The 27,657-nt window shown below is 40.3% G+C and overlaps 1 protein-coding gene across 7 annotated transcripts in view; it reads right to left on the minus strand.

The window, feature by feature from the left end:
* Positions 1-725: 725 nt before the first annotated feature.
* trps1 (trichorhinophalangeal syndrome I) overlaps positions 726-27,657 on the minus strand; it is a 125,173-nt gene continuing 98,241 nt past the window's right edge. For all 7 annotated transcript variants that reach the window (XM_082520881.1, XM_082520882.1, XM_082520880.1 and 4 more), the window contains 2 exons: positions 12,167-12,289; positions 726-8,148 (listed from right to left, as the gene is read on the minus strand). In XM_082520881.1, the coding sequence (XP_082377007.1) occupies positions 6,535-8,148; positions 12,167-12,289 (1,737 nt within the window). In that variant the 3' untranslated portion in view covers positions 726-6,534. The remainder of the gene's footprint in view (positions 8,149-12,166; positions 12,290-27,657) is intronic.

The following is a 27,657-nucleotide window of genomic DNA, read 5'->3' on the forward strand; positions in this document are numbered from 1 at the left end:
GCCATTAATATTACAATTTTATATTTCAGATCTGGTAATAAAATCTTCACTTTTATGAGGAGCTTGTCAGTGGGCTCCAAACCAGTAAAAAAATGTATCCTTTTAGGATCATTCACAGCAAATTTTATTAAAGACTTCAGCCATTAGGCTTCAGCATGCTGACCTGTTCAATGTCCAAATCATTAATCCAGCAGAAATCTTGTCATTTGTGTAGCAGAAAATTAAATTATTGGGAATCGACCTTTGGAGAACAGAGTCTTGCACTGTGATGAAATCTTCACTAGCGTATGTTTTGCAAAAGAAAACAGTAAAGTAAGTCTGACACTTAACGGAAAATGGAAAACAAGTTTGGAAAACACAGGAAGACTGCATGAAGAGCAGATCAGGAGAGAAATAAGGACGATATGAGGCTCCTGGCCACAGTCTTGAGAGCGCAGCAGGAGGTAGGTTTGCAGGTTTTATTTTTACCTTCCCCGAAACAAATTCGCCTGACTGGGTATGAAAGCTTTATGTTTAAAAAATTATATCTCAATATCTGTACCCTCCACAGCTGCTCCTTAAGTCCCCAGCTTGTGTAGGATAAGAACACATTCATCTAAAACATAATGACAGGCATTTACATCCTGCAGGAAGGCCACAGATAGGCTGTTTTCTCGAGGGAGGATTTATACACAATATAGGTTTCCTCTTCTTCACTGTTTATTAAATAAACACCCAAATGTCCATTTTGAGTACTGTTTGTTATTACTTTTATTAATTATTATCATCATTATCAACATTATTCTTCAAGTTTAGCTGTGTAACAAACTTTTCTTGGCTGTCAAAATATGTTGTTGAAATATGATTTTGCATGAAATAAAACCTAAAAACAATAACGTACAGAAAGGTAGCAGAATAAAATACAACATGAGAGAGAACATAACCTAAAAAAAAAAAATCCCATTTCTTTTCTATAAAAAGCCATTCAACTGAACAGAGACAAAAATCTACTAAAATATACTGATTAAATGTACATACTTGCTGTGTGTATGCATGCGTGTGTGTGTGTGTGTGTGTGTGTGTGTGGCCAAAAATAAACTGGCCTATGTTAACACTGTACACCCCAAAATGTACACTCGATCCGTACCGCTGTTTGTGTGTTTCTTATGTGTGTGGGTGTGTGTTGTCCCTTCCTTGGCAATAAGAACATAATAAATGGAGTGCAAGCAACAGCGTCATTTGTTTCTATAACAAATTCTGACAAAGGCAAAAACATGAAAGCACTTGTTAAGGCCTCCCATTGTAAACGCTGATTTGAAATGCCATCAAACCTAAAACATAAAGTCATTGCTGAAGTAACCCAAGGCCATGTCATGCGTGTCCCGCTTCGATTGATCGGGTTAAAAGTTCCCCCGAGATTCCTCTCACCCCAACATGAACATCTATTTATAATTTAGTTATAAATGTATAAACTCTCAAATGAACAACAGAACAGATATCTGCGGCATACTTAGAGTACAGAAAGTATGAATGAACAAATTTCAATAAAGGTTTCTTTATTTCAACTTAAAAAGAACCCAAGGATTTCACTTCAAAGGAATTAGTGAAACATTATGGCATCTGAAAATACATTTGTCTCCAGTCTACTGAGAAATCCTTTTGAGTCAGATGACATGTAAAGAGAGGTAAGTGAGGAATCCCATGACAATGTTGAGAACCTTTACCAAAGATTTTCTGACTTTCTCAAAGAGTATTTAAACATTTTCTTTTAACCAACCAGAGGCCGATTTAATTTAAAGAAGCTTAACCTAAATAAAGTCTAAATAAACATGTAGATCAGCCTTTTAATGTGTGGGGTAACTGAGTTTAGCTCAGCTTTTGGGGTGCAACATTCCGTAATACAAACGCTTAACTCCCGTTTAAAACCTCCGTATTCTCTTTGTCTACTGAGAACATCTTTGTACATTCATCAAATGATGGGATGCAGGAAAAATGGAGGAGATGCTAGAGTTGTAGCAGGTGAACAAAGAAAAACAAAGGTGGGATGGAGAGGTACAGTGAATAATACATTAAAAAATAATAGATGAGAAGGAAAGAAATAAAGTTGAAGGGAGGTAAAGAGACAATATAGAGGGGATGAATCATCCACTTTAGCCTCATTTGAACTCATCCTCCCTTTATTCATCCACTTCTCTCCACATATTCTTCAAAGGCACCCATCCATCCCTCCCAGCAGGCATCCATCCCTCCTTTTCTTGTGTCTTTTAAGAATGGTGAAGCGTCCTTTCTATTTTTTTCTTTCTTTTTTTTTTTGCTACATTTATTAATGTAAACATTTTTTTCATTGTTTTTTTTATCAGCAGCCGATAAAAAAAAGTAACCAAAGAATTCATTCTAAAAAGTTTTAAAAAGCACAAACATAGTTCTGAAAATAACAACAATTAGAACAATCTTTCTGAAAACAAAACAAAAACAATAAACCCCCAGATTCATCAACCACTACCTTTTTGAACTGACCCAACTGGCACGTACAGTAATATGTTAAGACCTGGTCACCGAATGAAAGGCAAACATCAGAACGAGAGATTCATTAGACTTTGTAACTTAAGGAGTTACGATGTTTTCACTTGACACGTGTTATTGGAGAAGTTAAGCAAACCCTTCTTATGCATTATCGTACAGATGATCCACTGGCAGTTTGACTGTAAAATGCAGCATACAGTGCTTAACAAATTTAGAAAAAAAAAATGACCTTACACTACCTAATGTAAAGTTAATGCCACAGCTGTCCTATATTAACAGTGCTGATAATTACCAATGGTTAACCACCGGTACGTGAAAGCTCTTTAATAAAAATATTTTAATGCTAAAATATAATTATTGTTTTTAATCTATAATTTTCAAATGTACTGCTTTAAAAAAAAAAGCAGAAAAAAATAATAAAACACATTATTGTTGCAATGCAAAATTACAGTTATTTACCTGCTTTCTTAAAAAGAAAAAAGGTTTTGTGGTTGAATGATTTGCTTAATTAACTCATTCACTGCCAGCCATTGGCAGTGAATGAGTTAAACCCATTGACTCATTCACTGCAATTGACGGCTATAGACGTCAATGGCAGTGAATGAGTTAATTAATTTCCGACCACTAAGAAGTCTAGTATGTCTGCTTAATAAAAACACAAATTCCTTTTATTTACCAGAAAATTTATGTAATTCTTAACTCTAAACAAGTTTTGCAAAGATTTCCAAAATATTTCCGTTTCTTGTTTGAAAGGTGGACTGATAAATTTGTTAAGTGCTGTATGCAGTTTTTTAAAAGTTAAAATACTGCTTCAAAATGAATTACTGAAGTATTAAAATTAGCCAAAAGTTCAGCTATTTCTTTTTGAGTTTTAAATAGAGAAGAGAATGAATTTTACTTTATAATTCTAAGCCTTACTTTTGGTTTAATTGGATGAGCAATGCTTAGGCTGTTAGCATCCTAGAAACCTATTAGCAGTATACTATCTCTGAAAACTTCAAAATAAAAATAAGTGAACAATTGTAATTCCAAACCAGTGATGGGAATTTTCTGAGGCAATCCACTTGGTAAAAAGAGCTACAACAAGCTACTGACAATGGTTGCAAATGCTCCGACATTCGCATCAAAATAAAATCCAACCTTAATAGCAATCCAATGTAATTTTACAGGGGGAACTATACGTGGTTCTAGTTTTACTTGGCAATGGACTGTTACCAATGCAGTAGAATTAAAAAAAAAAAAAGCTAATTTAAACTGTTTATCTGGCATAAATGCAAAGTTAGCTGTAATGCTAACCGTCTTAGAATAATGTGTGAATAATTAACATTGCATCCACCATGATATGGGACCTGGTGACATGGCCGTGTCTCTGTTTCAATCTCCAAATTAGGTCCTTTTCTTGGCATTGTGTCTCTCATACAAGTAACTGAGGCATATGGCTCAACATTCTACAAAGTAGTGTAAATATATGCACAAAAATGAAAGTTTAGCACAGCAAGCAAACATGAAAAGTTTGAACAAACACCCGACCGATCGGTCAGGCAGAAATCGTAATCGATGACTCAGATGACTTGGTGGTGTGAGTGCATGGAAAGGAATATATCAGTTTGCTTTCCCACCTTCTGTTCTACACGACTCATTGCTTACATAACATTTTTAATGCAGACAACAAAACATATTGATTTGAAAAGTGGTACAAGTTACCAGGCACTAGGTGGAATATTCGTCATTCATGTCTTTTTGGATAAGCATAGAAAAATAGCTTCCCCCCCCCCTCACATTCTTTAGCTCGTTCCTTCCTGTCTTTTATTTTTATATTGACATATTATGTCCTTCAACAGAGTCCGTTGGTGTTTTCTTCTTTTGTCGCTGTTGTTTTCTAGCAACTAAGGCAACACGGCTAGAGAAGTCATCCCATCTTTATCAAAAATAAACAAGATGGCCACCACTTTGATATAACAGCGGGACTTTCAAGGACATGACTGTTAGAAGTTTCTCACTGATGAAATTTGGTTTAAACTAAGACTCAGTTATGGAAACTGTTCCAAAAAAACAGCAACGAAATCACTGATGATGGCGTAATGTGCGATGGGTCAAATGGAGTTGCAAGCCACGTGAAACTTTTACTTCATTGAATTATTAAAACATAACTTTGCAATGTCATCTCGTGTTCTTTCAGTATTATTTAGGTCTTTCATGTAACACCTCACACCTTTAGGAAAAAAAAGCAACTTATTTTGTAGATTTCGCAGGTGCTAACATGCTACATAGAGGTAACCTAAGTTGTACCAAACTCTCAGTAATATGACATCAAACACTGTAGGCAAAAACATCTGTAGACTCAGTACAGAACAAAGGTTTATACAGTTAACTCAAAACAGTTGTTCCTTTTGATAAGATTTGGGGTTTTACTCCCTAAGTTCCTAAGTCTTTCTGTAAAACTGTGCGACCTAACAATTCTTAGACATAGAAAAAAAAAGTTACATACTGAGACCATGTTGACTTATTAACACATAAAAACACAACAAGAACATATATAAGAGAGCATAAGAGAACAATATGTGACATGCTAACACAATTAGGCCATGTACTGTAAAACTGATGTGTCACATGCTATGAAACAGGTGGGTTGGTGTGCAACATGTGTGACCCCTGAGGACTGAAAAACCAACTGCAAGCCTTCATTATGTTTACATCATCATTTGGGGACGGACACATCCTTTGATCCTTACGCGTAGAAATGCAATTACACAAATGCACACATGCACACACACCCCTCCCCCTCCCTCCCTTGTTGTACCATTTCTACTAGGCGGCTGTTATAAATGTAACAAGTCTCATTAAGAAGCTCAAAAACAAGAGAAAAAAACTCACATAGGCTAATTTTTATAGTACCATTTCCTGCAAAAAGCATTTTCCTTTACAAAATACCATATTATATATGAAAGTGTAGCAAATTGCATTTTTTTTGTACGATAGCATCATCATCATCATTATTATTACCGTTATTATTATTATTATTAATATAAATGTTAAGCGGGTACTAGATGGTTGTTGGGCAGGCAGCCAGGCACATAGCTAGTATCATGGCACAGAGGAAGGTAGAAAATAATGTCACTTGGTTTAATCCAAACGGATAGAGAAAACACTTCGGCCCGGAGTTTAACCGGTTTTATCAAGTCAAACTGGCTCAGCAGTTCGAAAAAGTCCCAGCTGACTCAAAACCCGAGAACCAAGAACTTGATCAGTTTCAGAAAAAAACTGGCTAAGTGAAAGAAATCAACTGATCACTTTTTACCGAGGTAACACCAACTCAACTGCAGCCCAGCATAAACTGGTTTCAAACTAACCAGCTTTAATTAGTCAAAAAAAAAGAAAAGAATTTTGGTTTTAGATCTATTTGCACAGAGAAAAAAAACAGTCAAAAACATGCTCTGGGCAAGAACAAAGCAATCCTAACCAGATCACATCTGGCTGTACCAAAATAAAACCGTCTTAATGATACATTAGACTAGTTTGGACCAGCTTTTTTTTAGTATGGTGCATAAGTAATCAGCCCAGCTCAGTTCAGTTCAGGTTAATTATTTTGCTTCTAGTTTCTTTTTTTTTTTTGCTCTCCTTTATGGTGGCCATGCAAGTGCTGAGCTCCCAAAAGTTATCCAAAATATAACCAGTTCAACTTTTAGCCCAGCTTCCAATGCCCTTATGTGGAAATCGCATGAAGTGGCTGCTTATTAAAGGTGATTTCAACTCCATGCCTGTTGTTGAATGCCTGCCACAGAGCTGTCAAGTGGCAGTCACTCAGCAGAGGATTCGGGCAATTTCTTCAACTGCCCCTGCTATAGTTCAGCTGGATCCTACAATGATTTCTGACCATTTGACAGCCGGGTGCTTCCAGCATAAGGATGTGTTCCTTTTAGTGCCCAGGATAGGCCCATTTTGACATGAGCTAGCCTCCAGAAACATGAAGGCATACAGCTTATTCATCCAAGAACAACGCTCTTAAAGGTTTGCATGAGTCAAAGAGATCGATTAATTCCCATCTGTGTTCTCATCTAATATTTTAGAGCCAGCAACACTTGTGACCTCTGAGCTTCTCGTGACGTCATCGCTGATGTGCGACACCTTTTTGCCTCCCAAGTCCTGGTTTGTCGCGGCATTGTCCTCTCCTTTTGCTTCTTTTTCAGTCTCCGTTTCATTGTCAGTGCCATCGCTGCCTGTGTGTTGTTTTGCTTGGTTGTCATGACACGATTCTACTACATCACCTTCGCCGGTGGTCTCATAATGACCGTCTTCATCGCGTTCCTCCTCTGTCGCATTTTGACACTCGTGCTCCGACATTCCCGCAGCGTTCTGAATGTTGCCGTCTTGCATTTGACATCTCTGTTGCGTCGTTTTGTCTGTGTACCTGTGTAAGCCTCTCTGTATGTGCGTGGTGAAATCGTATCGATCCGCGCACACGTGGAGGCAAAAACTGCACTGGTATGGTCCTTTGTCACCGTGGCAACTCATGTGCAGGGCATACATCACCTCATCTATGAAGTAGATCCCACAGTGGACACAGCGATTGGTCAGGTCATCCTGTGTGGCTACCTCCACCATTTTGCGATTAGACGGGACACTTGACTGACATGTTGACAAACATTCTTTTTCTTCCTTCCCTATCTCCTCACCTGGATTCCCTCCTTCGTCTGTCCTCTCCTCCTCCTCTTTCTCTCCTTTCCAGTTACCTCTTAGCCTGTCAGTTAGCGGCGACTCCTGCCTTCGCCTTTCGGCACCATTTGTGGACACGTGCGCGTTTACAGCACTTGTATCTCTTTGTCTTATTGCGAGATCCAAAGGAGCATCGTTTTCTAATGATGATGAAGTAGGGGTTTGGACGTGAAGAGGAGGAGGAGGATAGTGAGTAGGAGCTGGAGGTGGAGGAAGAGGAGAGTAGGGAGAGGCGCAGTAAGGCACCGTGTAGCTTTGCTGATGATGTTGTACTGGAGTCACCATCGCGCTAAGATAATGAGCGTTATTTCCAAGGCTCCCGGGGCTGCTTAGATTACTGATGCTACCAGGAACCCCAGAGGCGGCTGCCATCTTATACTTGGTCCAGAACCTGAGCCAATCTGACTCCGGGGTCAACTCGGGTGAAATGGTTAATGGAAGGGGTAAGGAGAAAAGAGGGTACTGATATTTTTCAATGGGTGAACCTGGAGGTGAATAACTAGACGGTTTGGACGGACGCATGTACTTTTCAATTGGACTGCCTCTTTCCGATCCCCCTCCTCCTTTACCCCCCTCTGCTTTCGATGTTATACCTCCCTCTGTGATACCGCCATTGCCCTCCGCTCCCACTGAGGGGGCATGTGAGGGGAGGAGAAGAGGAGGCATACGCCTGTGGATCTCCAATGTTTGATTGGCCAAGAAGGCTTGCGTGGACCGCGGTGAGCGTGAGCGAGGGGAAGGCTGCTGGTTTTTGACTGACGCACAGCTCCTGTCTGTTTCCTCCCCGTTCATGCGCTCTTCGCTGGTGATGCGTTGTTGCTTGGGGGCAGGGTTTTCAGACGAAAGCGAATCGGGGTTGAGGCGTTTTCGGGTTCGACGGCGGATGATTTGCTCACCGTTGTTCTGCTTGATGATGTTTAGAGGTCTGGGTGTCTGCAAGGCAAAGGAAACACAGAAGAATGAGCAAGAGGGAAGGGAGTTAGACAGTTAGCAATATATGAAGCGGTAATTCGACTTCATCATGCTGATAACTTTGCTGAACTAATTAATAAATGTCAAGCACACTTGACTATGATAAAATTCCTACTTAATGCATAGGTGGTCTCAGAGATTAAATAACCATTGAGTATGCCTTTGGTGCAATCGACTGTGGATAAAAAATAAAGCTCTCTCTACTTTGACTAATCAGCCGAGTATAACAATTATTTAATCATAAAGCTATCATAAGCATATTTGGTGAGACATAGAAAGCAATACGCACCACAGTCAAGATCTAAAACAGTAGCTACTGGTTTTAGGTTCCCCAAAGTTCCCTAAAAAGCCCTTTGTGGCAGATTACAGTCTGACAGTCTTTCTTCTTTAATATAGATTTGAAGTATAACTAAATGCATCGCGATGAAAGAAAGACTGATGAGGTAACATATCCTCCAGATGACTGTGGTTTTTGCCCTCGCCACAAGGGGGTGCGGGCGGACTTACATCTGTTGAAAGTGCAACCCTCTCGCACTTACAGTGCACTCATCTCTTTAATCGAGTCCTATAATATGCTTTGTTTCAGCGTGAAACACTTACTGAAATGTTTTTTTTAATAAAACAGGAAAGCTAGAAACACTACAACCAATTACTAAAGCAGGTTGTGAGCTTCAAAGAAGGCTGTGTTCTGGTTACAAGTGTTTTGGTTAAAAAAAGGCAAAAGTCATGCATAATTCCAAAGAATAAAAACTGCTCATTTGCATCTAAAACACCAGATTTCTAAAACACCCCCCACTTATTTAATTCCCCACTGGGTTTAATAGTGTGAGTATAAAAAAAAATCTGAATGATGATGAAACTTTTTTTTTGATGGTGATGCTAAACACATGCCAAAAACACACACACGCACACACGCACACAGCTTGTCTAATACATTTCCAAACAAATCACTGAAAGGCTGTCTTTGCTCCTAGTAAAATAAACCGTTCAATTTAAACTGTCTTATAAGGTGCCCAATCAAAATAAATGTGTCGCTAACCCGCCATTATTCAAGAAAGACATTCACATTATGAGCAGTGACCTCTGCACAGCAATGTCAAATTCAGTTAGCATACAGGACATGGCTTTTCAAAGCTTCAAAAACAGGTTTGCAGAAATTTGTCTTTGTACTGTGTAACTGTGTTCGTATCTCCAGGTATACTTTTACATATTTAGAAAGAAACTTGTGTGTATACCAATGATGTAGGACCTTGAAATACAAAGTGCATATTTGCGGATGCAAGCCATCCACAGAAGACCGAGCAAGATATTGAGATGGATAGACACTTGGGTACAGAAAAAAAACTCCAATGCCTTCAAAATGTGTCCTGTGCCTATGCTGGGAAACTCTTGGGTGATTTCCAGTAGCCTTTTGTGTATGGAAATGTATTCTTATGTTCGTGTTGATAGCCTGTGACCGAATGTGTGTCTGTCAGAGTATGTGCATTAAGTATGCTTGTGTGGGTGTGCATGTGTGCACGCCAGTGTGTGGGTGAAAAGGGCAAAGACAATGTAATTTTCAGCGTGGAGTTTATCAGTCACTGTAGAGCAGCTACCGAAAATATTTAAGAGCAGAACAGTCACTTCTATTGCAATTTTAATATTATTATAATGATTCGGGGATACTGTGCTGTGCTTATGTAAACATATAATTAGCGCATTAATGTTAACAAGCAAAAACAATCAAATACGCTTATATAAGCAAACTCAGAAGGGCAAAACTCAGATTCAGGGACCTATTAATGCACATGCATTTCAGCGAAGTGTTTTCAGTCCTTCGTTTGGCAAGCTGGTAAAAGTTAATGAGAGAGTTGTCTCGCTGAAACTTCTTGACATATGGATCAATATCAAAAACAAGATTCCATCATTTGGCAGAGTGGCACTCGCAAAATATAGCAGCGAAATCCACAAACATTTCTCTTTTTCTGGCTTTAGAATTTGTGTTTCTAAAGACCGACTGGTGCACAGAAGGACGGATAAAGGGAAGGGGGTGTGAAATAAAGAGGGAATGGAAGACGGAAGCACGAGACACAGTGATTCAGAGCATGATTTAAATCCATTCACACTGAGAGAACCACTGAATAAACTATAAAGATGAGGAAAAGCCTTAATTTCGGAGTGGGATACTCATAATCACATTTATCTCACAATGCAAGACACAAAGCAAAAAAAAAAAACAACAACAACAAGCAGCACAAGTTTTTGCTACTTCTTCTCACTCAGTCACTCACTGTTTTGTTTTTTTTGCTTCTGTTTTAGCAAGAATTTGACTCGATCTTCCTCCCTGTCCATTCCCTAATTATCCTTTCCTCCTCTTTACTTTGTTTACTTTGTATTGCCAGTGTCTTCTCACAGCAGGTGTGACCACATGGTGTTTTGCCTGTTTTAGATTGGAAAATGAAATCATATGCTTTCCTTTTAAAACTTCCTAGAAAAGCTTTTTATATATCTGTGTTGTATCTTTTCAATTACATGAGCTGTCACCTAAGTAACTGCAGAAAGTGATGCTTATTTATAGGGTTTTAATGTGTCTACAATCCTGTGGGTGCAAGTAACTCAAACAAACAGTGAGACACACACATGGCTGCTGTAATTTTGTGCACTTTTATGGTTGTAGGGGTGGCTTGGTAGAATACCTGGGCTGTGGTTGCTGCTAGCACACATCACATAAATCTGCCTTTCTGTCTGTTCCCTCCTTCTTCCTAAATGTTGCTTCTGCATTCTCTTCTAATCTCTCCCATCTTCCTCCATCTCTCACTCTTCATTCACACCCTGACCCTTCATTATCCCCGTCCTCCTTCTTACCTTAATCTTTTTCCCTTTCTTTGTCTTCCCCCCTTCCTTTTTTTCCCTCCACTTTTTTTCCTGCCCCGTTATTCATAACTCTCCCTTCCCCTCTCTCACTCTCAAGTGTTTTACTAGCTGCTATCCTCTCTAATAATGTGTGTAGAGCATATAAAACTTTTATTATGGGATATAAAATATGGCCGTCGTGAAGATTGCCAAGAGTAGAGGGAGCCGGGACGTGATTGGAGCAGCAGATGAGATGAACGGGTTGAACCAAGGACATCTGCAGGGGCAGGAAGCAGTAAACTTCAATAGCTTGTCATCCTCCGAAAGGTCTTTAAAGCGCCATTGGATAATGGCAGCATATAGCTCAGGGTTGCAACACGGTCAGTCCACTAATGCATTTATTATCACTGTGATCGATCACACAGAAACGTCCGCACTGAACTTTCGCACACTGGAAGCAGGGTTCGGCATATACAGCGACGCTCTGAAGTTGCTTTATGTTGTTAGTATTAGCAAACCGCTGCGATTAATGAGTATGCTGAAGTGTGTAATTGGCTTAAACACCTTAAGAACATATCTGAGGTGAATAATCTTGATATTCTGAAGTCAACTAAATTCCAGGAAAGTTTTTATCTCATCTGTAATTCATGCAGTCTAATTAAATTTGGGATTTCCATAGACTTTCCCTAGGCTTAGATGGTAAAGTTGATTCATTCCATCATATTTCTCACTCCATGGATCTGGCTCCCTGTGACTGCTGAAACGGTCTGTAACTCCCACCAAATCAAATATGCTTTCTCCAAAATATTACACTTTCACAGCAGGACCCACAGAATATATACAAGAATCTACCCGCGGTGTGCAGCATTTTATTTGCTCCGTATGCTAATTGGCCAGACAGGAGGAATGATAATTAGTGGTCAGAACCACCCCCGTGGATGTAGTATAAAAAGACACCAGCAGGACCTTTATGAGGAAACGTGTATATATAGGAAGTGGATATAAGTTTGGCCATTAAGAGCATATTAACTTCTGTATAACAGGACACTTGTAGGCATTTGCCTACATTTTATTTCCTCTGCTTGCATTGTTTTTTAAAATGTAAGAGTGCAGCTGGTGAAGACAGAAACACCTGTGTGCGACTTACTGAATGTAGTTTTTGGTATAAACCACATGCGTTGCAGACGTAGCCTCCATTGGCATTTTTCCTCCACAGCGATGTCTTGGTGGTCAGACAGTTAGCGCAGAAAACTCCACTACCTCTGCGCCGCTATAGAGGAAGAAGGAGAGAGACATGTTAGAGAGTGAAAATAAAAACATGGTGTAATGAAGAAATTTGGTGAGGATAAGAAAGATGGCAAATCGCTGGAGGGAAAAAAAAGTGGGTGGGGGGGGGACAAAAATGAACTTTTTGATTCCTTTGTAATTTTCATGCCACTCAAGTGCAATAGGCTGGTAGTTAGGGTGGGAGACAGAGGGAGAGAACAGATTGGCTTGGTGGCAGAGAGATGATGGACTCTCATTTATCACACCTAATGGGAAATCCTATTGAGAACATTATTCTTCTCTACAGTGTTTTCCCTGCATAGAACAAGGTTAATAAAAAAAAAAAACTACCTCAGTGAAAAGAAAATGATGTAGTCGAGATGACTAAGTTGTTTTCGAATATTCGATAAGATCGAACATGGACTTATCTAAGAAAGACATGAGGCACTGCGGTAATTTTGTCACTTGAAAGACGTGGGAAGAGATGAGTTATGCTTTCACCTTGTAGCATAAAGCGTTTTAGTGTTTATCTGAACTGCAGCAGGTACTTTACAGGCAGGCGTTTGACTTTTACTGTATTAGTGTGCAAGTTCTCATATACACACCTCTGCAGTTCACAGCGCAGTGGTGCATAGAAAAGTAGTGTGTGCAAGGAGGGGTGGGGGGGTGAAAAGGCCAATTGTCGTGGCAACGTGCTCCATCACAGTAATGAGCCAATCACAACGTTTCTCCATCCCATTAAGCCTCTGGCCCCATTCACCACCTTTATGACCCTGAGAGGACAGCATACCTCATCTTTCTCCAGCAGAACTCCTCTGTCAGTTTCTCCCTCTGTCTGCCTATCTATCCTTTCCTGAAACATCCCATAATTATTCCGCTGCGATCTCCGCTCTGATCTCTTTAGCCTTTAAAGTGCTCACTATTCCAGGGTTCTCCTTTTCAGCTTCTTTTTAACTGATCATTTTTAGTTATAAAATTCTTAACTACTTGGAGTTTTCATCGCCTGCAGTACCATATCAAAAAATAATCAAATTATCCTAAAACTGGATATGATTCTGTAGAAGAAATCACAACAGGGCCTCAGGAACACTTCTGAAAACACATGGAGCATGCTGCCATCCGGACGACAACACCAAACAACACTGTGTTCTAAATGAATGTCTCTGTGGTAAAAGAGTCCTTATACTGAATGGGCCCGCCTCATGTCCAGACATGTCACCTGTGAAAAATGTCAGAGGTTTGACGATGCAACAAAGGATGTCCCACAATGCCACCAAGAAAGATGAAGAAATAATTTGGCTTTCAAAACTAGAGCAGCTGCTCTCCTCTGTTTTAAAATGTTTGCAAAGTGTTGTTATATGGAAAGGTGATGTAACACATTGGTAAGCATGGCCCGCTTACAACTTTGTTTGAAATGTGTTTCTGGCATCAAATTCAAAAGTAGCATTTAGCACAATAACATTTCACAGTTTCACAGTCTGACATGTTCACTCTGTGAAATTAAATGTAGGCTTTTAAGGATTTACAAGTCATACAAGCGTGCGGTATGAATGTTGGTAAAATCTGTATATGCAGTTTGTGTATCTAGTCTGCCATCTTCCTCTTGCTGTTGTGTTACTCCGTGTTCCCTCCAACATCATGGGGCTATGGTCCACTGGGACCTTCTCTCTGCTGTTTTGTTTTATGTTTATGACAGTGCTGAGAGCTTAGCATTTTTTATTTTTAGTTTTTGGGCTCAGAGCATCCACTGTTCGAAGTTAAAGACATTTCAAGTTCTCACAAAAGAGTGCCACACTTCAATCAGGCTTTCTGTAGTCTCAGAGCTGCAGATGGAGGCACTACTGGCACTTCCACCGAGCATCTGTTTTTGAGCTACGAGCTAAAAGCAGAAGAGCCCAGTGGGCACAGCACTGTTCAGTTTATTTTGCAATCTAATGCACCGGAAAGATCACAGCACAATTAACCACTTAACATAACTTTGGGAACAGACGTTACACACTGAATGTGCATGGAGCATTCAGCCTGAGCAATCCAGTGCAAATACTGCACATTTGAATAGAATCATTTGACATGTTAGTGTAGGTGTGTTAAGAGCTATTGTCATAAGGAATATTCCCATTGTTATCCCCAGCAAGAACATGAGATATTCTTTGAAATCCAAGGAAAATATTTAAATCTATTTGCTTTGCTGCAAATTTAAATGCAAAAAAGTCGGATTTTTGCCAATTTGTTTTAGAAGTTTGCAGTTTTAGCTGATAAACACTAATTTATGATGATGTTCTTCATAGTATCTGGATCACACTGGAGAAACATTGTCTCTCAGTTTCAATATGTGTACAAGAATCTTGCTTCCAATGTTTCTGCATGTATTAAACACCTGAGCTAAAACTACCAGTCTTTAGGGTACACGTGTTTTCATCCATCTGACATTAGACAGCACAACACTTACATTAGCAAATCCTCTCAGCGGCACACTGAGCTTGAGTGTGTATGCCTATTCGAGTGTGGTGCACACACCATACGGTCACCACATGTAGAGAGACGGAGCCAGGTGATTGATTGATGTATGCTTCCTCTGTGGATGTGTGTGTGTGTGCGTACGCGTGTGTGTATGTGTGTATAGTGTTGCAAGCCAAACAGTGCGTCTGTCATCAGAATTCAGTTTCCCTCTGAGCGCTCAAATCACTCACATATGGCCCCACAGCTGCCCCTGAGAGCAGCACACACACCTGAAAATATTGGCTTCCATTGACTAATGAAGCTAGATTTGGATGAGAAGCGGCAAGAAGTGTATGTGTGTGTGTTGGGGATATTTTGGCTACACCAATAGTAGACTACAATAATACTGCATGGTGTGTGTCTGTGTGTTTGTGTGTGTGTGTGTGTGAATGAGAGGTTCAAGTGTCAATTACACAGGAAACTACAGAAATAGCCCGCACCACCGTCCAAAATGTGCACGTGCATGCACGAATGCTCTCTCAAAATGTGGCTCCTGATATCCAACTTCCTTTTCAATCATCAGCTAGTTGGCTTGACATTTGTGGAAATGTGCAAGCTCACATGCATCATCAACACATCAAACGTACATACACACATTTCTATAAACATACTATACTGTATATATATATCACATACTGCGAATACTTTGTCTGAATTTGTCTTGTTTTTCTCGGACAACTAGTTTTGTGAGCAGGGTAAATTAGTGTGTACCTACAGTGTGGGTGTGCACTTTTTCTGATTCATTACAGATACCTGGCCTCTTCCGCTCACCTCACCCTGCAGAGAAGGGCCGGCTGTAATTAGGGATCGGGGTCTTAATGACATCTATTTATCTGCGGCCTATAACAGCGTTCAATCAGCACCGCAAACAACGCCCTCTGACGCGCACACAGGCAGACAGTGCTCGTCAGAGGATCAGCGGGCCAGGAAATTAAACTCTTTATCGAGTTCTTCCTAATCAAGCCAAATTCAAACCAACAAATGCATTTCAAATTTATTTATTAACCTTTAAGGATATGTTATGGGAGAGTGCCCCGGGCCCAGATAGGATATGAAATGTTGCTATTCTTATGAACCTATAAAGACAGTTGGGACAAATACCTCTCATTAATTAATCGCCCGAGGATAAGGTCACTATAAACAGCAAGTATACATTATAATCTAGCAATGAGAAGTTGACAATATGTTCAGATTTTATCAGTCTCCTGATGCTTGTAAAAAGAAAAAAACTAAAGAAATTAAGAGTACAATCTACTCAGGGAAGGCTGCATATAAAACAACATTTATTGGTTTAATAACTTCCACAATGAGTTCGGTCAGTCAGCGCTCGAATGCACAAGCAGCTCTAGCGGAAAGCTTTTGTCTGGCATTAGAATTAATGCAAGAATGCATAAACGAGGGTACGCGATCCGGCTGCTGTTTGTTTGGGGAAACATACAACATCTCACCGTAACATGTATATCATGACTTTAATATGTTTGCGATGCCACACCAGCTTCTCATTCAAGAGTTCGAAGTGGCTGCTTTTAAACTCAAATAGAAGTTGGCCGTTTTCATTGCCTTTTTTGGTGACTTTACTCATAAAACGGCCTAGTGAATTATAACTTAATTTTCGAGAATCTGATGTTGTACTCAACATCAAACATATGGTGTAACCACGCTGTGGCTGAGTGCTTCAGCTTTGGCTTCGAGTCCACTCTGATTTTCTCCTGAAGCCATAAATTTACAGATGTTATACCAACTGTTTACATTGCACAGTCTTTTAAATCTTTATGGAAGAAGTAGCCTGAATAGATAAGCATCCAAAGGTTTGGGTCTCATCGCAATACTGAGGCCCTCAGATTTAGTTTAGCATCTGCAACCAATGTGCACCAGCATTTTAAAACTCTGGTGGTGTAGCTTCAGTTGAAGGAATTTGGCGAGGCCAACTGGTGGCCTTCACATGGGCTGCTGTTTAAAAATTCAACGTTTGTCATCTCTCAGCATTTTTCTGTAATTTCTTCATTTTAAACATTGAGCACGGTGAAGTAAAGGTAAACACGCAAAACATTTTAAATGGTCCTTGACGAAATGTGGCGAAACAGAGAGCCACACAAGAGAGGAGACTGGGGAGAGAGAGAAGAAAGGCATCCATTTAGGCGCCCTGTGGTCTAAAATGTATTTAAAAAGAGGGCTTTCCAAACAAAGTCTTTCAAAATGACATTACATTTAATTCACTTAAGTAGTAAGTCGGCCTTGCTTTTAACACACAGATGCACACACAAAAGGAGGCGCGTGCACGCACGCACACTTACACTGACTTGCATTAAATCAGTGATTATTTAATCAAGCCAGAAGACCAGCTGGAGGAATTAACTAAATTCCATACTGCCAAGACCAATATCCTATACACTGAATCAGAGAGATACGCATGCACTCGAACACACACGCAAGTTCTTACATAAAAAGGGGAAGAAATAGTCCTTTGGATGAGGATGCAACGATAGTCTCAGATAAAGATTAGCTAAAATTTATCCTCCAGTCACACACAAACTCACTGAAAAGCATCTGGGTCCAATCTAAGAGAACCCCGTGCAGGTTCTACCCACCATTATCTGTTTGTGTGTGCAGGTCTCAGTACGTCGTTTGCATATGGCTGCAAAAGTCCATCTGTGTGGTTTTGTCTGAAACTACTGTGCCGTAAATGGGTTCTTCTAATAGAATAACTGAATTTAAGTCAAATAAATTTAACTTGGATTTAATGACTTAAATTTTGTTAGTTTATTCTTACTGAACAACGAGAAACAATAAAATGAACAAAGCACATATTTGTGGACATGCACGCTTTCTTAAATATTTATTAAAATAATTCTTTTGCCCCTCAGCAAATATTTTATCAGTTAAGACAGATGAATAACTGAGCAATGTAATTAACTGCCTCTTCACTGAGTCTCATTCTTTGCACGGGTTCCAGTTACACAGTTTCAGACTGCCGCTTGCAATCGTAGCCCTTGTTCTGCTCCACAGCCTCTGTGATCTTGGTGTGGCAGCGCATGAAGCAGTTCTCCTCCAGCTGCAGGTTCAAGGCAGTGGAGTTGGAGTATGTTAAACCAGCAGCTGAGAATCTCTGAAGAAGCAGCTCAATGATATTGTAGATCGCCACAATAGCAATATACTGATATCTTTCATGTTTACTTCTTTTTCTTTCAGCTGCTCATCATCCTCCATCTCAGCCTACCTCTAACATCCTGTTTTATCTCACAAACTCTCTACACGCTCTCCTTCAATACATCCTGAGGTTTTCCTCTTTTTCTCCTGCCTGGCAGCGTCATCTTCAACATCCTTTGTCCAGTATATCCAATCTGCACATGTGCCCTCTCAGCCTTGCCTCTCTAACTTGGTTTCCAAACTGATCAACATGAGCTGTCCCTCTGATGTACTAATTTCTAATCTTGTCCATTCTGCTCTCTCCCAATGAAAATCATCATCTTCATCTTCAACTCTGCCTCCAGCTCCACCTTCTGTCTTTTTGTCAGTGCCACCTTTTCCAAACCATACATCATAGCAGGTCTTACTACGATCTTGTAAACCTTCCTTTTCACTCTCGCTGCTTTCCTTCTGTCACAAATCACTCCTGACACTCATCACCACCCACTCCACTCTGCCTGCACTCCCTTCTTCACCTCTCTTGTGCCCTGTCCATTGCTTTGAATGGCTGAACCCAGGTATTTAAACTCATCTACCCTCAGTGCCTATCCTTCTTGCATGTTCACCTGTCCACCTGTCTCCCTCTCATTCACACATGTATTCTGACTTGCTATATCTTCAGTGTTTTACCAAGCTCTAACTATATTTTAAGGAAATCAACATGTCAACCTGTGGCCACCAAGAGACAGAAAAACAACTACATCAAAGGGAGTAAATTTACTAACCGAGTCAGACTCCAATGAGCAAAAGCACTTTTAAAAGGACAGCTGTCCAGTAGGAGTCTCAGAGGACGTGCTAGGATTTCAAAGAGGATGAAGTCCTATGATAGTGACAGTGCATCAAACCCCTAGTGAAATATGCTGGTGGGAAAATTCAAATCTGGTTGAACACACGTACAGACCTGACTTCTCTCTGACCAAAAAGAAGAAGCAGGTTCAAAGACAACCTCCACCCCCTGGTTTGCATCTATGTGGAGAAGGATTCGTTCAGCATGAGGATAATATCCCCAAACACACCTCAAAAGTGATGCAAGAACTACTTTAAGATCAAAGAAGACCAAGGAGTGATGACTTTCATGGACTTGGGTCCACCTGACCTCAACCCCAACAAACACCTGCAGTGCCACTGAAAAAAGCCACAGATTCCTGACATCACAAGAAGCACTTTGGATCATTGTCAAATAATGTCAGGATAATGAGGGTTGTAAGTTTAAACAAAGTTGTGAGGCATTAAGGTAGAGGGAGATGCAAATAGGGACATTCAATATCTTACAAACACATTAGAATATGACTAACATTTTAAGCGTATGTGTTCATTCTTAAGTCTTTAGCACAAAGTCGATTAAACTGTTTAAAAATCAGTTAATCTTATTCAAGTCAGATGAAATGAGAGAGATTCACACTACCAGCAATCTTTGATTCATTGCTTAAACAAACTAATTACAAGCCAAAGCCTGAGAATGTATTTTTAAGCAGGGAACAAGTTTTTTTCTTAACTTCTTAAGTGAAACCTCCTACATTTTCTGCTGATTATCTGCTCACATGATATTAGCAAGGAGGAAGAAATAGTACAGCATTAAACTTCCAAAAATGCCCTACCCCAGTAGCTCTGTGAAAGGGTACAATCGAAGGACTAATTACCCCTTGAGGAATCAAGAGACCTTTTTAAAAAAAGGATAATGATGACACACTGTAGAAAAACATTATAGTCTGTGGAGTACTTTGCCTTGACTCAGTACCTATAAGCCTGAGAGCCTGAAAGCAACAGGTTTTGCAAGTACACAGTTATGGAGCATTTGAGCAGTTTGCAATTCTAAAAGTACTTATTAAACGAGTTGTACGTGTCACTAAAGCAGCGCGAACTAATGAGGAAAGTTGAGAGGAGAAAGGAATTTGAAAGAAACTGTTGCTAGAATCAAAATTGTCTGTTTCTTATCACAATACCCACTGTTCTGTCACAGTGAGTGTGACCTTGAGCTTCCAAGCACAGCCTGTACCAATAATACGATCATCTGCTTCAGCAGCCCTCAGACACCCACCCCATTCTCCATTATCTCCCCTCTTTAAAAGCATCACCAACAGAACTTAAAGAAAATCAAATTTCAGAGCAAAAGCGCTCAGCAGTGAGCCTACTGTGGCACTGTTTATGAGCAGAGGTTGGCAGTTAGGATGACTCGCAAGTGAAATTTCCAAATAAAACACATCCTCAGACATTAGCTATGTAGGGAGAGCGGGACCAGAATATTAACATCCTGTTTTTGTAAATATCTAGCGAGATAATGCCAGAGAGGGCACCCCTTGCTGTGAATAAATACATACGGCATGATGACAGCGTTTGAGGCAAAGCCCAGAACTGGCTGACACTAAAGCATTTTCTTTAAAAGGAATGCAAGTGACTGCTTACAATATAGCTATGTGTGGAGATCAAAATCTAAACAGCTGTCATATATCAGACCACACAAGTCACATTCTCACTCCTGCCAAGAAGATTAGGCATAACAAGCCCTTTATCCCCGCTGCCTTAGGCCTCTACGTGACGGTATAAACAGAAGGAAGGCGATGATTGCTTGTCATTGATTGGTATTTATGGCTTTGCAAATTGTGATAATGATGACAATGGTGATTCGTCTCATGGTTGTCGCCTGAAAGTCTGTATCAGCACCTTATACTGGTGACTTTCAGTTTCATGCAAGAAACTATCAATACCCGCCAAAGTGGCAGTGGCCCACCAGCACAAAAATAAGCTTGAAACATATTCTTAGTAACTTTGTTACATGACAGGTTGCGATAGTGGTGAAACTGCAAATACGCATGCGGATGCAACCGCAGAATAAATATTTTAAAAACAGTCTGGACAGCTGAGGTGCTGAATAAGAGTGAAGAAATGACAACCAAGATCCTTTGTTAGTAAGAAATGTCAATACACATACAGTACACGTTCGACTTTGTGTGACAGTGAAATAAAAGGTGTCAGCTTACACAGCCAGTCTTTTATTCTAGGCCCGCATATCTCTCTATGTGTGTGTGTGTGTGTGTGTGTGTGTTTGTGCTGAAGCCAGACGTAAGTGTCTAAAGCAAAAGCAGGGGAGAAGAAAACACCGGAACACGATGACATCACCATTACACGCACACCTACGCAAACACATCTCCAACCGTCAGACGAGAAGAGTGAGGTCAATGCATCTCTCTCTCTCTCACAGACACACACAAACACACACACGCCAGATATGGGTCACACACTGTGGCCCACTTCCCTCATTTCATTCATTCAGCCTTTGCGATCACTCCTTTCCGGATCCTTTTCTCCTTCCCGGCTCTGGTCTATTCATCCTCCCTCCTTTCAGTTAATACGGCACGTTGTTACCTTTGTTACGCTGCAGCGAGACTCTCGATTCCTGTGAAATGTGCAAAAACTGGCCTGTGCACAAACACAGGGCAGGCAACATTTTGGCGAAATCCTACTTCCATTGATCTAATTTTGATAAACGATCTCAGTTGCACTGACTTCACAGTTATGTGTTTCGGGTAAAAGTGTGATAACCGGTGGAGTGTATGAGAGGGAGAGAGAGAAAGATAGAGCGCAAGAGATGCAAAGGGAAGAAAGGGAAATCATTCTGCGTTGATCTAATTTTGATAAACAGCCTGAATGTATGCAGACCTGGAGTCCGTAGACCCGGAGATCGGGGCTGTGTGTTTGTGTATCTGTATGAGGTGAGTTTCCATCTGGACTACTGATGAATATCAAGTTCTTTGTACTTCTGTTTATCAAGCAACTCGTTTTATGAAGCTAAAACTCACCGTTTTGATAAGATAGCGTGAGATAGACTGTGTGCATTTTCTTGTATTCCTGATTTAACCTTGGACTTTCTCTGTATGGTGATAGAGGAAGAAAAAAACAAAAAAACAAACAAAAAACAATTCTCTATGTTGTGCTTTTTATCTTGGGAAATACTTCACACTGCCACCTCCTTAAGCATTCCAATTTATTCATTTTAAACAATCTAAGAGTAGAAATAAACATTAAAAAAACTACATTTTGTTCAACTCAAATCAAACCAAGGGGTTTGCATTTTTTGCCATAATCGACCACTTGCATGTTTTTAATCTGGCAATGTGCAAGACGCTCTCGATTATAAAGCCACACGTGCATTTCCTTATCTAAAATTACATTTTAATTTCCTCCTTTTAAAGCAGAGCACTTCATGACCCACTTCACACTGACCGGTATTCGACGTGTGTGTGAGCAGGATGTATACAAATGAAAGTCGGTGTCTGTGTGTGAATGACTGGGGAGCAAAAGAAAGAGAAAGAGAAAGAAGTGCGTGTGTGTGTGTGTGTGTGTGTGTGTGTGTGTGTGTGTGTGTGTGTGTGTGCGCGTGTGTGTGGCGTCATGGGAAGGCCCTGTAGGTTGACATAAATACACATGCACGTGTACACGCACACAACACACACACACACACGGGCAATGTGCACATAATCTGGTGTGGAAACCAGGGCACTGAAACCTTAACTCACCCCAAAACGGAAAGAGAGAGGCCTAGAGAGAAAGAGAGAGCGAGAGAGAGATGGAAATATACAAAAGAGCCTCATTATAATGGTCATCCATAATACTTGTTGTTTTATCCACTGGTATTAAGTGTCTTATTAACTGTCTTTAGACTGTTTTTACTGTTTACCTGAGAATAGTTCAGGGGGCTGATTCCCACACAACAAAAAGACCCACCTGATCCACTCAGGTGGTGGACTTTTGCTTTGTAAATTAAGTGAAAGTGTCTGTTTGAGGTGCTGAAAAGCTACACAGCCGGAGTAGTGCCAGCAGCTGATCAGTGCTGTATGTTCGGCTGATCTGCTAGCTTCAGTTTTGTCCGCAATGGACGATGTCCTGTTATCCAGTAGTCATGCAATTGTATAGATATGAATGAGGAGCAAAAAACAACGTAATTTATGTGTGAATAGGTTCAACTCCCATGCACATATAAAGCAATTTACTTGTCATGCATCACTTAGCTGGTTGTTGTAATGGCTATTCTATGCTCCGGGCAGTCAACTGTAAGCTGCGGTTGGTTGCCGCTTCAACCGGTTGCCTCAAATGAGTTTAACTCAGTAATTGCACACAGTGACTCTTCCTGTCATTGCTACAAGACCCTGAATATCACTGGCAATTCAACATAGGTCCTAGTCTTCCTATGAGTACGGCCATGGCTACTCTCAGTAGTTGTTCTTTCAAACTTGTAACCAAAGGCTTCAATCTTTAAGCACATGCATATTGTAACCAGATTTGGACACCCAAAGCTCTGATGTTGTATAGCCGGAAAACTGAGTACATATTCCCATCAGTCACAACATTAAAAGCACCTGCCTAATACTGTCACTAAAAACAGCTCTGACTCCAGTGGGAATGGACACGTGACCTCAGAGATCAGGTAAATCTCAGCACTCGGGTTGTAAAACCACAGTGCCTTGTGGGAAGTCATGCATGGATTAAACTTCTCAGGAAAGCACATTTCTCTCTATTAACAGAGACAGGAAAAGTTTTCTCAGTCCCTAAATGTTCATTTTGAACTGATGAGAATAGCTGTGATGCTAATTGTTTAATACTGTTTTAATTTAAACAAGTTAAAGATGGGCACGAGTGTAAACTTGCACACAGACACACACACAGGCGCTACACATTACAACTTAATTGCTAAACAACCCTGGACAGGCAAGATTTCCCTAAATGACAAGAGCAGAAAGATTAAAAAAAAAAAAAAAAAAAAGACTGAAGAACAAAATACGACTGAGAAGAAAAGGAAAAAGAAGCGAGAGAAGACTCAACCATGCTGCACAGAGCAGCGTATTACACCTCTAAACGACCTCACACAATGCCCTGCACACACACATATTCTTGGCAGAATGACTATCTTCCCAATTAGCTGTAGAGGGGAAGTGTAAAAAAGGGGAGAAGAAGAGGAGGAGGAGGAGGAGGAGGCCGGGCTTGAAAAGAGAGAATAGTGAATTGACTAGAAAAGAGGGAAATTTTCACATCATTGTCATTTCTAGTATTGTTAACTCCACAGCGCTAAGTTCTCTTCTTGACAGGTTTTAATTTATGTTCTAACACGGATAAATGAACTATTGTGGTGCACCGCTACATTTACCAATCACTTTCTCTACCAGTCATCCAGTTTAGCCATATGTGTCAACTCCTCACCCACCTGGCCACACGCCTGTCTCTTTCTCTACGCCCTGTCAATCTACTAAGCAAATGCTGCAATTATGAGCACAGAAAAAGAGCAGACGGGAGGAAAAGATAGAGGTTGAGCAAGGTTCAAGACTTTGCTGAAGCTGAAGATTTTCAGATTCTCCTCAAGCTTCAACCTGATTGTAAATAGTGTGTTTTTTTTCTGCTGTGTGTGAGCATCTGCACATGTATTTTAGTGGCAGAGGCCACGGCAGTGGGAAATGAGCAACACAGAGTGGGCACAGAGGTCAAGGTGATGCCTGGGAAGCACAGGTAGTATACAAAACACACACGCACACACACACACACAGGATTCAGTAACACAAGCTTTAGACACAGTGCACAGATACAAACCCACAACAACAGAGTAATAGAGGTAGTGAAATATAGGCAAGCAAAAGAATGGCTTTTCTCTGTGAAGTGTTAATCGGCTAAAGTTGTGATAACTTTTACAGAGCATTAATTGTTTCAATCCCTGTGTTTACTGCAGCGGTACTCTAATAAATTTTAAGCATAATGTATAAAAGTATTAAAAGGTCAAGTTAAAAGAAAAAAGTCAACAGTTTATAACCAAATCTGTTTAAAAAACATAAAAACAATGCTGGAAAAAGTGCAAAAAAAAAAAGATTTGTAACACTATATGCTCTGAAGCCCAGTTTGCAGTTCATCAACTTTACCCATCAAACTGAAGCCAAAAGGACAAATAATAAGCTCAGTCAGCTCATTAAGGTCCACTCATAAAAATTCGAAAGCCATACTGGAGTCAAAGCAAACAAAAGAACACCACTTCAACAACCTAATGAGAGCTGAGCCAGGTTTTAAATGTGCATATAAAAAACGAGTTTTAAAGAAGATGATGAAATTGAATCTCAATACATCTGCCTGTCTCTATCTATCCAACCAGTTTTTGCTCTGCATTCAGTCACTTGTGGAAGCAATTCACACCAAGAGCTCTACCGCCTGCAATAACGAGTGCCTGAAATTAATGACATTGATTTCTTTGAACCATCATTACTGTGGAAGTGACGGCACTTTATAATTTCTTTATGCTCGTCTCGGTATGAGGTAACTGTTAGCTACTCTTAAACACGCTGCAGTGTTGACGACTGTATGCCGACATTAATGATGGAGAAGACAGTGGGCTGATAAGGTACTGCTGTGTCTGGTCTATTTAAGACAATGTCTGCCATGCCAAAGCTAAGGATTTATTATTATTTATGCAGAGGGACTTAGAGATGGCGAAGTATCTATGCTTGTTACTGCGAAAGAGACGGCTCGGAAAAATGTCCACAGTTTTGGTGCCTGTATACACAGACGCACAGAGAAAGCAGAGAGCATATCTAGAGTAGTTTACTATGCTCCCGTATGAAAGACACTCATTTAAATTTGGCTTTTTATTCTGAATTTGAATAGAATTTGCATTCAGATTGATTGTAGACTTGAATTTTTCATAGGGTGTCATCCAGCAACATATTAATCACTAACCATGTGTTGCAGATGAATCATCTCACATGTTCTCTCGACTGACATTTAGCCCATTTTCAGCATGTTCTTCCCGCCATTTGTCTCTGCCCTCACATTAACTTTTATTGAGGGGGAATAAAGCTAACCCTTCTCCTGGTCGGTAGCCACCAGGTAGTCCAACTTCAATAACGATACAAACATTGTTGCTGTTTAGTTTTCTGTCTTGATTTATGTCCAAAGTGATAGCAGGGCTTTATTTTATTGTGACACTGGAAACAATTGTACATCCACAGTGTTTGTTTGACTTTGTGACCCAAAGTAGAGTTTGTACCCGAGAATGGCTAATGACGTCAGACTCAGGAAGTGGGTGGGCAAACTGCAATCGGGAAATAAGAGGCAGCCTAACTGGACCTAATGCTACTCAGCATTTTAACACAGGGCAGCTGAGTATGGATGGGAAAATAACTGTGCAGGTATAAACCACAATTGTAGACCACTAAAGCCTCCATGTTTTTTTTCCCTGCCAGTTCACTCAAGAGTCATTAAGAACATTTTCAAGGAAAAAACCATCAGGGGGTTATCAAACCCATAAGAATGAATCCTCTGGGCATCATGAATACTCGCCTTGAAATTTATGTTGATACTACATACAGTTACAATCAACATAGTTCAATTCAGATCATCTGCCCCACAGAGTCATTTCTATACCTATTATGCTAGTGTGGCGCAGTCTAGTGAAAACCGCATATCACTCAGCAATCTGCATGCTTTGGGGTGCACCATTTGCATGCTACAGCATCCCTGTGTTTAGTATGCAAATGAGTATGAGATGCAAATGCTCTCTTGTGTATGTGTTGATGCATCTGCACATTCACGTGGAAGCGATTGTGCCAGGTTATTCTAAATATCTCCGTATTTTAATGTATTCACTTATTCTATGACACCACTGAGGCTCCAGCGATGCTAAATGGTGTGATCATCTCAGGGCCCATTTGACATTTTCCACCAAGACAGGCCCTCAGGGTGGAGTTAGAGACTAAAACATCAATATCTGAATTACTCTAACCCCTTCACCAGCCCTTCCTCCCTTCACTCCTCTCTGTTTCCCAAAGTCCTTTTGCTGCATTGGGGCCACACACAAACACTTGTTTAAAGAAAAAGACACACGCACACACACTCGGGGTGTTGATGGCCATGCTCTAGCTGTCAAGAGGAACGGAAGAGATCAGCTATCCTCCAAGTAGTGTGCGCGTGTGTGTGTAATCGATGTCTCATCTTTGTTCCATTTGCTCCAGACAGAGCCATGTATGATAACCCTTGTTATCGGAGAGCAAGAGAAAGACAGGGCTGCTCGGGGACTATCACCTGACACCCTATTTGTTGAGAGATTTTCATACTGTTTTCACACAGTCCTCCATCTGTCGAGAAAACAGCGTTAACGTGCAGAGGTGTCCTAGCTGACTTAAAGAATTTGATGTCACCTATGGGGCTTTAATTGGACTTGGTGTCTTTTCACACATGGCTCGCAGCCGCTGCCAAAAGTCGGATCTAGCAACAGGTTTGAAACCTGGCTTCAAATCCAACTTGGCTCTGACACCTTCATAGTTAGTGACTACAGCTACATCAAGAGCAGAACTGAAGATATAGATAAGCTTAATTTAGAAGAACTTCACTATTTATGCTCAGTGTATTTCTGCAATCTGTACGTTTCTGCTGACGGAATAAACTCATGTAATTCTGCAGTTAGAATCTCTTTTCAACAACAACAACAACAACAACCTTTATTTATAGAGCACATTAAAAGCCTAGGCATACCAAAGTGCTTTACAAAAAAAACAATAAAATAATACAGTTAAGAGCATTAATATCAAATATAATAAGAACAGCAGACAATGTTCACAGTAGAAAGCCACTAATAAAATGGACTGCAGCACATAGATTATAGCAGACCCAGTGCCGCATGATAGAGAACGCCAAGAATGAAGGAATAGTAAAAATTTA

This window comes from Aulonocara stuartgranti (genome assembly GCF_965226115.1).
Source record: "Aulonocara stuartgranti genome assembly, chromosome: 22".
In the NCBI taxonomy this organism is placed as follows: Eukaryota; Metazoa; Chordata; class Actinopteri; order Cichliformes; family Cichlidae; genus Aulonocara; species Aulonocara stuartgranti.